At 42.2% G+C, this 14,178-nt stretch overlaps 1 protein-coding gene across 1 annotated transcript in view; it reads right to left on the bottom strand.

Annotated features, from left to right (window-relative positions):
• Window positions 1-14,178, bottom strand: part of USP50 (ubiquitin specific peptidase 50) — a 54,394-nt gene that overhangs the window by 39,634 nt on the left and 582 nt on the right. Inside the window, 4 exon segments of the mRNA XM_033190134.1 lie at window positions 6,386-6,528; window positions 8,758-8,973; window positions 11,958-12,153; window positions 12,941-13,135. Coding sequence (XP_033046025.1) covers window positions 6,386-6,528; window positions 8,758-8,973; window positions 11,958-12,153; window positions 12,941-13,135 — 750 coding nt within the window.

Here is a 14,178-nt window from a genome sequence, read left to right as displayed (position 1 = left end):
GATGAGCAATTTCTATAGGCTTAGGGTTGGGAAGGAGAGTGATTAGGAGCATGAGAGAACTTTTTGAGGTGATGGAAATAGTTTATATGTTGGTTGTAATGGCTACATGACTGCATGCATTTGTCAGAATTCACAGAACTGTGCACCTAAAAATGATACATTTTTTTGTAAGCATACCCTAATAAACTCATGGGACTCCAGGAGCTAACTTGAAGGGGCTCCCACTGGCCAATTTTGAACAGTTTGAACACCGAAAGCAATGATGAGAGATGTCTAGTTTTCAGTTCTACACATAAGGACACTTGCAAGTCACCGTTCTGTCCTAACAAGTTAAAAGCTAAATAAAACTTTTGGTTATTTTTCTTCAGGAAGGAAAGAATTAACCGAAAGGAAAATAAACAGGTCTTGGTGTTGCTGAAAGAGCGGTGAGGTCACAGGACAAACCACTGCCCCCAGAATTGGAAAAACAGACCAGCAAACAGAGAATCACAAACTTACCAGAGCCAAAACTGCCGAGCAGAAACCTCCGAGGGAACAGGTCTGCCTAGGAAAACCTGGACTGTAACTGACTAATTTGCTAGAGGCTCAGTGAAGAGTCTGAGAGTTAAAAACTCCAAAGAAATCCAGTCACTGGGGACCCCTACTTTGTGAGTTTTCCCTCCAGGAGCCCAACCACACTCTCACGGTAAGTATTAGAGACAACTCTCCTCATGCTTCTGGCAGGAAGAAGCGAAAGAAACCATTCTGAAATACACTGGTGCACCCGGTTCTTAACGCCTGCCCACAGGAGAAACTCATTAACCAGAGCCTAACCTGCTGGGGTTTTATCAGAGCTTAACTGACCTGGGGGGAGGAAAACACGTAACTCCAGCCCACGCATAACCATCCTGTTCCACCGAAGCAGGTGTGAAGGGACTAAGGAGCACTTGTGAAGTTCGTAGTCTGGAGGCTTAAGTTCATTAAAAGACCGAGACCCACTCGTAGGATTACAGAGCGCTTCCTCTCCCCTCCGGCTTAACACCACATCATCAAGGTCTGCTTATGTCAGTTTCTCTTACCCAGTTCATCGTATCTGGCTATCAGGAAAAAATTACAAGGCATACTAAAAGGCAAAAAACACAGTTTGAAGAGACAATAAGTATCAGAACCAGATAGGGCAGGGGTGTGGGAATTACCAGACTGAGAATTTAAAACTGATGAACATACTAAGGGTTCTAATGAATAAAGTAGACAGCTTGCAAGAACAGATGGTCAATGTAAGCAGAGACTTGGAAATCCTAAGAATGAACCCAAAGAAATGCTAGAGGTATCCTTGTTAGTATAGTGGTTAGTTTTTGGTTTTGTTTTTGTTTTTTTAACTGCTAGAGGAAAAAAACACTAACATGTGAAGAAAGTCTCTGATGGGCTTATTAGTCGACTGCACACAGCTGAAGAAAGAATCTCTGAGCTTGAGGAACCTCAGTAGAAATCTTTAAAACTGAAAAGAAGAAAGAAAAAAGACCGGCTGGGTGCAGTGGTTCACGCCTGTATCCCAGCACTTTGGGAGGCCAAGGTGGAAGAATCGCCTGAGCCCAGGAGTTCCAGACCAGCCTGGGCAACAAAGTAAGAGCCCCTCCCCGCACCCCTGGATCTCTACTAAAAAAAAAAAGAAAGAAAATAGACTTAAAAAAAAAAAGCACAACAATATCCAAGGCCTGTGGGACAACTGTGAAGATGTAACATCTGTGTAATGGAAATACCAAAAGGAAAAGAAAAAGAACAGAAAAAAATATTTGAAACAATAATGACTGAGAATTTTCCCAGATTAATGCCATACACCAAACCACAGATTCAGGAAGCTCAGAGAACACCAAGAAAGATAAATACCAGAAAAATGACACCTAGGCATTTCATTTTCAAACTGCAGAATATCAAAGATAAGGACAAAAATCCCAAAAGAAGCCAGAGTGGGGGGCAGAAACCACACGTATAGAGGAGCAAACATAAGAATTACATCTAACTTCTCAGAAACCATGCAAACAAGAAGAAAGTGGAATAAAATATTGAAAGTGTTAAAAGAGAAGAAAACCACCAACCTAGAATTCTGTACCCTGTAAAATGAACCTTCAAACGTGAAGGGAAATAATGACGTCATTGGACAAAGAAACATTAGGGAATTTTTTGCCAGTAGACCTGCCTTGCAAGAAATGTTAAAAGAGGCCGGGCACGGTGGCTCATGCCTGTAATCACAGCTACTCTGAGAAGCCAAGGTGGGTGGATCACTTGAGGTAGGGAGTTCAAAACCACCCTGGCAACATCGTGAAACCCCGTCTCTACCGAAAATAACAAAATTAGCCTGGCATGGTGGTGCAGGTCTGTAATCTCAGCTATTCGGGAGGCTGAGGCAGGAGAATCACTTAAACCCGTGAGGCAGAGGTTGCAGTGAGCTGAGATCATGCCACTGCCTTCCAGGCTGGGCAACAGAGTAAGACTCCATCTCAAAAAAAAAAAATGTTAAAAGAAATCCTTTACAGAGAAGGAAAATGATATAGGTCAAACACTTGGATCCACATAAAGAAAGAGCACTGAAGAAGGAATACGTGAGGGTAAAATGAAAACTGTTTTCTTATTATTAATTGATCTAACATTAACAGTTTATTCAAAACAATAATAGAGACAATATATTCAATTATGTATGCTTACATATATATCATATATATTCTTGTGTATCTTTATATATAAGTGAAATGAATGACAGCAATGATACAAGGAAAGCAGTATGGTCTTTTTTGAAAGTGGACATGGATTAGTCGTAAATGTATACTGCAAACTCTAAGGCAACCACTAAAAAATGTTTTAAAAAGTATAGCTGATATGGTAATAAAGGAGAGAAAATGGAGTCATATAAGATGCTCAATTAAAATCACAAAAAGCAGGAAAAGAGTGGCAGATAAAAACAGGAACACAAAGAACAAGGGCAACAAATAGAAAGCAGTAACAAGTACAACAGATATTTAACCCAACGGCATCAACAATCACTTTGAATGTCAGTGGTTATATACATTAATTAAAACACAGATTGTCACAGTGAATCAAAAACAAAATCCAACTATATACTGTGTACAAGAAACATACTTGAAATATAAAGACACATAGAGACTAAAGTAAACAGATGGAGGAAAACAAACCATCCTACCACTAAGAAAGTGGGAGTAGTTATATTAATTTCAGACAGCAGTCTTCAAAACAAAGAATGATTGAGGGTAAAAAGGGCCATATATAATGATAAAGGGATCAATTTTTCAAGAAGACATAGAAATTCTTAACGTAGGCCGGGTGTGGTGGCTCAAGCCTGTAATCCCAGCACTTTGGGAGGCCAAGACAGGCGGATCACGAGGTCAGGAGATCGAGACCATCCTGGCTAACACGGTGAAACCCCATCTCTACTAAAAAAAAATACAAAAAACTAGCCAGGCGCGGTGGCGGGCGCCTGTAGTCCCATCTACTCTGGAGGCTGAGGCAGCAGAATGGCGTAAACCCGGGAGGCGGAGCTTGCAGGGAGCTGAGATCTGGCCACTGCACTCCAGCCTGGGTGACAGAGCGAGACTCCGTCTCAAAAAAAAAAAAGAAATTCTTAACGTATATGCGCTTAACAACAAACGGTCAAAATACATGAGGAAAAACTGTCTGGGCACTGTAGCTCATGCCTGTAATCCCAGCACGTTGGGAGGCTGAGGTGGGTGGGCCGCTTGAGGTCAGGAGTTCGAGTCCAGCCTGGCCAACATGGCTAAACCCTGTCTCTACTAAAAATACAAAAACTAGGCAGGTGTGGTGGCACGCACCTGTAATCCCAGCTACTCGGGAGGGTAGGACATGAGAATTGCTTAAACCCAGGAGGCAGAGTTTGCAGTGAGCCAAGACTGCACCACTGCACTCCAGCCTGGGCAACAGAGTGAAACTCTGTCTCACAAACACACACACACACACACACACACACACACACACACACAGGAAAAACTGATAGAACTGCAAGGAGAAATAGATAAATCCACTTTTATAGTTGGAGATATTAACACACCTCTGTTAGAAATGGACAGATCCAGGCCAGGCGCGGTGGCTCATGCCTGTAATCCCAGCACTTTGGGAGGCCAAGGCGGGCGGATCACGAGGTCAGGAGATCGAGACCATCCTAGCTACACGGGGAATCCCTGTCTCTACTAAAAATACAAAAAATTAGCCGGGCGAGGTGGCAGGCACCTGTAGTCCCAGCTACTCAGGAGGCTGAGGCAGGAGAATGGCGTCAACCTGGGAGGCAGAGCTTGCAGTGAGCCGAGACCGTGTCACTGAACTCCAGCCTGGGTGACAGAGCAAGACTCTGTCTCAAAAAAAAAAAAAAAAAAAAAAAAAAATTAAATAAAAAAAAACACAATACCATTCACATTAGCACCCTCAAAAATGAAATACTTAGTTATAAAATTAACAAAATATGTACAAGACCTATAGAAGGAAAACTAGAAAATTCTCATGAAAGAAATCTGAGAAGAACCTAAATAAACAGAGAGATATATTCTATATTCATGGATAAGAATTTTCAATATTGTCAAGATGTCAGTTCTTCCCAATTTGATCTGTAAATACAATGTAATTCCAATCAAAATCCCAATAACTTATTTTGTGGATATTGACAAAATGATTCTAAAGTTTATGGGCTGAGGTAAAAGATCCAGAGTAGCCAAAACTATACTGAAGGAAAACATAATTGGACTGACATTACCAAACTTCAAAACTTATTTTAAAACCAGAATAATCAAGACTGTGTAGTATTGCTGAAAAAAAAAAAAAGAAAAAGAATGGTATAGACAAGAGAGCTCAGAAATGGACCCACAAAGATACGATCAACTGATCATTGACAAAGGAACAAAGGTAATACAATGGAGAAAAAATAACCTTTTTCAACAAATGGTGCTGAGACAACTGGATATCTACATGAAAAAAAAAGAAGAAGAATCCACACACAAACCTTACACCCTTCACAAAAATTAACTCAAAATGGATCACAGACCAAAACGTAAAACAGAAAACTACAAAACTCCTGGAAGATAACACTGGAGAAGATCTAGATAATCTTGTGTTTGGCAATGACTTTTTAGCTACAACACCAAAGGCCTCCTTTACAAAAGAATTGATAAGCTGGACTCCATTAAAGTCAAAATTTTCTGCTCTACAAAATACTGTCAAAAGAATAAAAAACAAGCAATGGACTAAAAAAAAAAAAAAAAAAAAGAACACCTCTGGTAAAGAACTGCTATTGAAAATATACAAGAAATTTGGCTAGGCACAGTGGCTCATGCCTATAATCCAAGCACTTTGGGAGACTAAAGTGGGCAGATCATTCAGATCACCTGAGCTCAGGAGTTCGAGACCTGCCTGGGCAACATGGTGAAAACCTGTCTCTACCAAAAAAAGTAAGAATTAGCCAGGCATGCTGGCGGGTGCCTGTAGTCCCAGCTACTCTGGAGGCTGAGTCAGGAGAATGGCTTGAGCCAGAGAAGCGGAGACTGCAAGAACTGAGATTGCACCACTGCACTCCAGCCTGTGTGACAAAGCGAGAGACTGAAGAAAAGAAGGGAGGGGAGGGGAGGGAAGAAGGGAGGGGAGGGGAGGGGAGGGAAGGGAAATCTTAAAACTCAACAATTAGAAAACCAACAACCTGGCCAGGTGCAGTGGCTCACGCCTGTAATCCCAGAACTTTGGGAGACCGAGGCAGGCGGATCATGAGGTCAAGAGATTAGACCATCCTGGCCAACATGGTGAAACCCCATGTCTACTAAAAATACAAAAAAAATTAGCTGGGCATGGTGGCATGCACCTGTAGTCCCAGCTACTAGGGAGGCTGAGGCAGGAAAATAGCTTGAACCCAGGAGGTGGAGGTTGCAGTGAGCCGAGATCATATCACTGCACTCCAGCCTGGCAACAGAGTGAGACTCCATCTTAAAAAAAAAAAAAAAAAAAAAAGAAAGAAAGAAAACCAACAACCCAATTTTTAAAATACACCAAAGACCTTAACAGACCATCACTGAAGTATCTTACCAGGGACTCGCGGGGCAGGAATGTGGAGTTACTAAAGGTTACAGAGTTTCTGTTTGGGTGATGAAGTTTTAGAAACAGTGATGATTGTTGCACAACATTGTGAATAATGAATGCCAATGAATTATATGATTAGAATTGCTAAAATGGCAAAGTTTTATGTTATGCTGTATATATTTTATCACAATTTAAAAACAATAATGTAATATACCAAATATCATTCAACTGTATACTCTAAATGGGCCAATTATTGGCATGTGAATTACATCTCTAGAAAGCTGTTCAAAAATATGTGCCCACAAAATGTAAAAATCCATACCTTTTAAGGTGAAAAATAATTATTTTGGGTGCCTTGGAAATACCAGCCCTCATGGCAGTTTCTTGCTTGGTTTCACAAAAGGAGCAGTGAATTTGGTTGTTCCAGGTCAGTGTGTCTTGTTGAAAAAAACACTGGAGACAGTCCTGTTCAGGAAAAAAAGGATTTGGTGACCAAATTGGATCCACTGCAACCTGCACTCTCTGTTTCTATTGGAACTTTGCAAATGCCGAGGAAATGTAATTCTCAGTGCTTTTCTCAAAGTCAACAAGTCCAGAAGATAACAGTCTCACTAGTTGCAGCCAGATACCTGTAAAATCCACCTAGAAGGTATTTCTTGTTACTGAGATGGAGTTGAGTGCCTACCTCACTTATAATCTATAAATCAGTTTTTTGGGTTTTTTGTTTTCTTTTTTTTTGAGATGGAGTCTCGCTCTGTTGCACAGGCTGGACTACAGTGGCATGATCTCGACTCACTGCAACCTCCACCTCACAGTTCAAGTGATTCTCCTGTCTCAGCCTCCTAAGGAGCTGGGACTACAGGCACGCACCACCAAGCCCAGCTAATCTTTGTATTTTTAGTAGAAACGGGGTGATCTGCCTACCTTGGCCTCCCAAAGTGCTGGGATTACAGGCGTGAGCCACCACACCCAGCCTATAAATAAGCATTTTAACTTTTCTGTTTTTTCCCGAATAATACTGATTTTGCAATTTTTATTTATTTTTAAATTTTATTTATTTATTTATTTTTTCGAGATGGAGTCTCGCTCTGTCGCCAGGCTGGAGTGCAGTGGCGCGATCTTGGCTCACTGCAACCTCTGCCTCCTGGGTTCAAGCTATTCTCCTGCCTCAGCCTCCAAGTAGCCAGGACTACAGGCACACGCCACCATGCCCAGCTAATTTCTGTATTTTTAGTAGAGATGGGGTTTCACCATGTTGGCCAGGATGGTCTTGATCTCTTGACTTCATGATCCGCCTGCCTTGGCCTCTCAAAGTGCTGGGATTACAGGCTTGAGCCTCTATGCCCGGCGACTTTGCAATTTTCACCAGTGAAATCAGGCAGCTGCTTTATGCTATTCATCTCATTGCTAAAATGATCTGGTGACAAAAATGACTCTCAGGGTTTGGGGGTGGCCTATGATAAAGATAGCAGAACAGGGATAAATTAGACCCCATATCCATAGGATAGATCCTCAATGTGGCCAGGTCCTTGGTTCTGCAAACCATTAACTGGAAGAAGAAGATGAGCACAGATTTTGTTTGCGGAGGACCCACTGGCACCTTACTTAGGTGTTTGGAATTTCTTTCCAACAATCTTTAGCAGTTTGAGCTGAGAAACAAAGCCCAGTGCTGAATAAGTAATAGGATTCTATTCTCCAATTCTGGTAGGTAAAACTTTTAGCAATAAAATGTGCTTTCATAATTTAGGAAGAAAAAAATATAAATTTATATAATTCTGCAAGAAAACTTACTGCTGTCCGCCCCTTGTTTTCTCCTTATTGCTGGCTGCCTTCTACTGCCACTCACCCCATGCTCACATCCCCAGTTACAGATTAACTTTTTGGCATTGTGGTGAAGAAAATTTGAGAGATAAACCAAGGCACTAGATTCCATTCTGTCTTTCCAAAACATTTCACAGCTTTAGTCCAAAATATAAGAGCGTGAGACTGAGAGTCTAGAATGTTTTATATGTAGTTCCAAGTCTGGGCCTTACAGACCTCTGGGGTAAGGGAGGGTCACAAATTTTTGCAAGAAATTACAAATTTCTTTTATGCACAAATCTATCTCAATAGACTGAATAAACCCCACTATATTTCCAGTTTTACAATCAGGCTATTTCATTGAGTACATTTAAAAATAAGATTGAATTCCTAGTAACTTTTGACCAGTATGTCCCTAAAAAAAAATAGTCATCATGGACTTCCGCTTTCATTTCTTTCTTTCTTTCTTTCTTTCTTTACTTACTTATTTGAGACGGAGACTCACTCTGTCGCCCAGGCTGGAGTGCAGTGGTGTGATCTTGGCTCACTACAACCTCCGCCTCCCGGGTTCAAGCGATTCTCATGTCTCAGTCTCCCAAGTAGCTGAGATGACAGGTGCCCGCCATCATGCCCAACTAATTTTTGTATTTTTAGTAGAGACAGGGTTTCACCATGTTGGTCAGGCTGGTCTTGAACTCCTGACCTCAGGTGATCCGCCTGCCTCGGCCAAAAGTGCTGGGATTACAGGCATGAGCCACTGCGCCCAGCCTATTTCTTTTAAAATTAAAGTTATAAAGCTGTCTCTCCTACTAAACAAATGTAGGAAACAGCCCTGAGAAAATCCAGGGCTAAGAGTATAGCAAGACAAAGTGCCCAGGAATACCACATTCCTACCTAAAGGGAGCATTCATATTCGGATGGAATGGGGAGTGAGAGGACAGTGAAGACTTCGTTCTTGTAGGTGCATTTGTCACACTTTAAACATACGATGCTATAATTGAGCTGCCCTTCAAACAGCTGGGTGATGACGGATGTCTCAGTGGTAATCCACTTCCTGCAGCATCTCTGAGCAGAACCTTTGTCGTGTGATCTTCTCCGGGGGTAGGGGTACTGAATCAAGGAGCAAATTTCACCCAGATTAATTACTGGTTTTTTTTTTTTTTTTTTTTTTTTTTTTTGAGACGGAGTCTCGCTCTGTCGCCCAGGCTGGAGTGCCGTGGCCGGATCTCAGCTCACTGCAAGCTCCGCCTCCCGGGTTTACGCCATTCTCTCGCCTCAGCCTCCCGAGTAGCTGGGACTACAGGCGCCCGCCATCTCGCCCGGCTAATTTTTTGTATATTTTAGTAGAGACGGGGTTTCACCGTGTTAGCCAGGATGGTCTCGATCTCCTGACCTTGTGATCCGCCCGTCTCGGCCTCCCAAAGTGCTGGGATTACAGGCTTGAGCCACCGCGCCCGGCCTAATTACTGGTTATTTAAAAAAGACTGTGGCAACATGGTGAGATCCCATCTCTACAAAGAAAAAAAAAATGAGCTAGGCGTGGTAGCACACATCTATGGTGCCAGCTACTTGGGAGGCTGAGGTTGGAGGCTCAGTTGAGCCCAGCAGTTCGAGGCTGCAGTGAGCCGTGTTAGCACGACTGCACTCCAGAGCCTGGGTGACAGAGTGAGACCACGTTTCAAAACAAAAAAAGTTTTCAATGAAATGACTGATTTTTTTTCTATCAGAATGATACATTGCTACCAGAAACCACTTAGCTTTGGATTCAGACAATAGAGTAAGATATCCTTGAAAGTATATATATCATGTGTGATTTCTGATAATTCAGATATTCTTCCTCTAGGTGAAACAGAGGAGTGATGACACCCTAACTCTGGTAAAACATATACCCATGGCCCCATAAGTTACTAGCCTTGGGAGCTAGTTTTTCCTGGGAAGGGGGTAAGTAAGCTAAATCAGCATTAGGTCACTCAAGCAGATCTAAAGGTAAAATATTAAGAAATCCAATCTTTCCTGTCTCCAGTCCCTTTAGGTTAAATTCTGTAGCCTTTTCTCCTTTAACTTATAGAAAACACTTTTTTAAAAGAGCACATCTTGGCCAGGCACAGTGGCTCATGTCTGTAATCGTGGTGCTTTGGGAGGCTGAGTTGGGAGGATCATGTGAGACAAGGAGTTTGAGATCAGATTGGGCAACATAGCAAAATCCTGTCTCTACAGGGTTAATTTTTTTTAAAAAAGATAAGAGAGCAAATCTGAAATTCCTAAGGCAGCCTGGCAGAACTAGCCTTGTGGCCTGGTTTGGATCTAGCTCATACTCAGCAACAGCATTTCTTGGGCACACCCTGAGTTTTCAGTGATTGAAGAGCCTCAGTAGAATATACATTTTGAAGATGCGTTAGCTCCACAGCTGGCTCTAATCTGGGGCTGTGCTCACCATTCCACTTCTGCTTGCTCCTTTCGTCACACTCTGCTGCCCAAGTCTTCCACCCTGACAGTAACTTAATTCCCCTAATTCCTAGTTTGATCTTGGGAAACAGAATGCTATTTGTTTCAGATTGGCTATAGAAGAGGACATCAGTGATTTTTACTGCCCACTCGCCTCTTCTCTTTAAAAAGTACTGCCATGAATACGTTTCTTTTTCTTTCTTTTCATTGTTGGTTTTTTTTGTTGTTGTTGTTTTGAGACAGAGTCTCGCTCCGTCACCCAGGCTGGAGTGCAGTGGCGGGATCTCAGCTCACTGCAACCTCCGCCTTCTGAGTTTAAGCAATTCTCATGCCTCAGCCTCCCGAGTAGCTGGGACTACAGGTGCCCGCCAACATGCCCGGCTAATTTTTGTATTTTTAGTAGAGACGGGGTTTCACCATGTTAGCCAGGATGGTCTCGAACTCCTGACCTCAAGTGATCCACCCGCCTCAGCCTCCCAAAATGCTGGGATTACAGGTGTCAACCACAGCGCCCGGCCATGAATTTTTTTTATTACTCTAAATGAAAAACGGAACTGAGGCCTGCCAAAGAGAACAATTAATAGCTATAGTTTGCAATCTCAATGCTAACCATTCCCTGGGTATTAGAGGTGCAGTGAGGTAACATTAGCAGAAGGACATTGCATAAAGTCAAGGACACATTTTCAGAGAATGTGGGTCTCAGACCAAGACTAAGGGCAGTGAGTTTTGTAAATAAAGGCAAAACCTCTAGAGTAACTGAAGACTTCATGTTTAATGAAACGTATGTCCTAATTCGGTGATGAACTCGGGTTAGGCATGTTTGGTACGAGGATGAAACTTTGTAGTGCGTAGATCTGTTGCTTAATCTAATATCAAGCTTAATATTTTCATGGATTTGTAGGTCCCAAGAAAATGTAAGCTATAAAATTCTATATGAGGCCGGGCGCGGTGGCTCAAGCCTGTAATCCCAGCACTTTAGGAGGCCGAGACGGGCGGATCACAAGGTCAGGAGATCGAGACCATCCTGGCTAATACGGTGAAACCCCGTCTCTACTAAAAGATACAAAAAACTAGCCGGGCGAGGTGGCGGGCGCCTGTAGTCCCAGCTACTCCGGAGGCTGAGGCAGTAGAGTGGCGTAAACCCGGAAGGCGGAGCTTGTAGTGAGCTGAGATCCGGCCACTGCACTCCAGCCTAGGAGACAGAGCCAGACTCTGTCTCAAAAAAAATAAATAAATAAAATAAAATAAAATTCTATATGTTATTTCTCATGAGGAATATATTTTGCACTTTTAAAAACTAGTCCATGCAGCCTTTATTTCCAAAGAAAAGTAGACTAGTGTTTCCCACACCTGGCTGACCACTGGAAATGCCAAGTAAGCTTTCCCCAGAGACATTGTAATTCATTACCCCTGGAGTATGTGCCTTAACATCTGTGTTGTAAAATCTTCGCAGGTGATTCTGATAACAGGTAAGTTTGGTAAATACAGTTACACATTCAAATACTAACTTGGACGTTCTCCATGGGACACCTAGCACAGTGCTTGGCACAAAGTAGACAATATTAACTGAACAAGCAAAAGAATGAGAAATGGAAGTTGCTGATAAAAGTGCAGAACCATCCTATTTCAAGGTCATTAATTCTACTTACCTTTTTTAGAGCTTCATGAAGTTCATTTAGGACATAAATCGAGAATTCCTGAGCGTCTTGTTGTGTCTTTTTCGTAAATGCTGGGTAGAGGTTGCCAAGAGCTGACCGGAATATTTCTGGTGAGACACAGTCTGAGTCTCCCAGCCACATGTCTGTCATCAGGTAGGCAAAAGCAGTGGCAACCTCGCTGCAATCGCTTGGAAGAAGAAAGGGATATGTTTCTGGCTGATTTAATGAAAAGACGGCACCTCATCACCCAAGCCTGGGAAATTAGTCTCAAAATAGAAGAGCGTGGTGTCTCATGCCTGTAACCCCAGCACTTTGGGAGGTCATTGCAGGAGGATCGCTTGAGCCCCCAGAAGGTCGAGGCTGCGGTGAGCTGTGATCATACCACTACTTCATCCCAGTCTGGGTGACAGAACACGACTCTGTCTAAAAGAAAAAAAAAGGAGGCCAGGTTCAGAGGCTCATGCCTGTAATTCCAGCACTTTGCGGGGCCGAGGTGGTGGGTTGGGAGAGGTGGATCACTTGAGGTCAGGAGTTTAAGACCAGCCTGTCCAACATGGTGAAACCCCCTCTCTACTAAAAATACAAAAAAACACAAAAAAATTAGCCAGGCATGGTGGCACATGCCTGTAATCCCAGCTACTCAGGAGGCTGAGGCAGGAGAGTCACTTGAACCTGAGGAGCAGAGGTGGCAGGGAGCCAAGATCATGCCACTGCACTCCAGCCTGGGCAACAGAACGAGACCCTGTCTCAACAACGACAAAAATTAAAAAAATAAAAATAAAAAAAAGGAGCTGCTTTCATTTCTTGGTTGCCCTTCCCACTTTTACTTACTCTAGCAGGTTATCTGGGAAGCTACAACCTTTACTGACTTGTTTGTTTAATCCCTTAATAGGGATTCCAGAGTTCCTTCTCTAACCTCACCTGTGGGGAAGTGGGGGTGGGAGCTGGGCTGCAGGGAATGCAAATGGTCTTACTTTTGAAGAGCAGTGATATACTTCCCGGAGAGGAAGTATTCCACCAGCGGCGAGATGCTGCAGAGACACTGTAAGATGGCATTCATGTAGCATGTGTTGCCCAAGTTTCGCAAGCCAGTGACGCCCTGAAAACAGGGCTGGCTCCCATCAGCCTCCTTAACTGGAAGGGTATCATAGTAATCTGTGCACTCTGCACTGTGTTGGTGCCACATGGAAAGAAAGGGTTTTGAGAGAACAAAATAAGTACAAATGACAATGAGCCTCTCAATATTGTGAAATAAAGAAGAGTTCTTAATAAGACTTCCTCCAAACGCATTCCCCACCAAGGACAGGAAGTATGGGAACTTGGAGTCTAAAATTACATCATGGCGGAGAATAGTGGCTCACACCTGTAATCCCAGCCCTTTGGGAGGCCTAGGTGGGAGGATTGCTTGAGGCCAGGAGCTTGAGACCAGCCAGGGTAACATAGTGAGATCTTGTCTCTATTACATAAATTAAATTAAAAACAAAATTACATTACTTAGAACAGAACTGTGAACAAGTGCCTGAAGCCAAATAAGACAGATAAAAATTTCTTTCTAAAACCAAAGCAAGACAACTGACAACTTGCTGGACAAGTAATTAAATTATTATTATTATTATTAAAAGTTAATAAAACAATAGCTATCAGGTAGTGAGCCTGGCACTATTTAAGTACTTAACATGCATTTTCCCATTAAATCTCTCAACAATTGTGTAAGGTAGGAACAATTATTTTTACATCCCATTTTACAGATGAGATATCAGGTTTGAAGTGATTTAGTCATTTACCCACGGGGTGTGTGGTGGTATGTAGAGAAAAGGAATATCTGCCTATCATCTGTTTGCCTCCCTCCCTCTCTCCCAATATATCTATCCATTAAGATATTTCGATTTATATATATTAAGATTGCCTATATATATGTGATGTATATATGTGTATATTTGTGTATGTATGTATATATAGCATATATATTGAAAGCATAACATATACACATATTAAGAGCATGCATATAGATATCTTAAGAGCACACATATATGTATATATGTATATAGCTATATACATATAAATACACACACACATATATACATGGAAAGGAGAAAGCGCACAGACTTTGTAAAAAATAGATCTTAGTTTAAATCCCAACTATGCCATTTACTAGTTATAGGATCTGGGATTCTATGTCTGTTTCTTGTCTATAAAATATGAATAATGTCAT

The sequence above is a fragment of the Trachypithecus francoisi genome, unplaced genomic scaffold, assembly GCF_009764315.1.
Source record: "Trachypithecus francoisi isolate TF-2019V2 unplaced genomic scaffold, Tfra_2.0 Lachesis_group3, whole genome shotgun sequence".
NCBI classification, from domain to species: domain Eukaryota; kingdom Metazoa; phylum Chordata; class Mammalia; order Primates; family Cercopithecidae; genus Trachypithecus; species Trachypithecus francoisi.
Note: the sequence above shows the minus strand (reverse complement) of the source record. Positions and strands in the feature narration are given on the sequence as shown.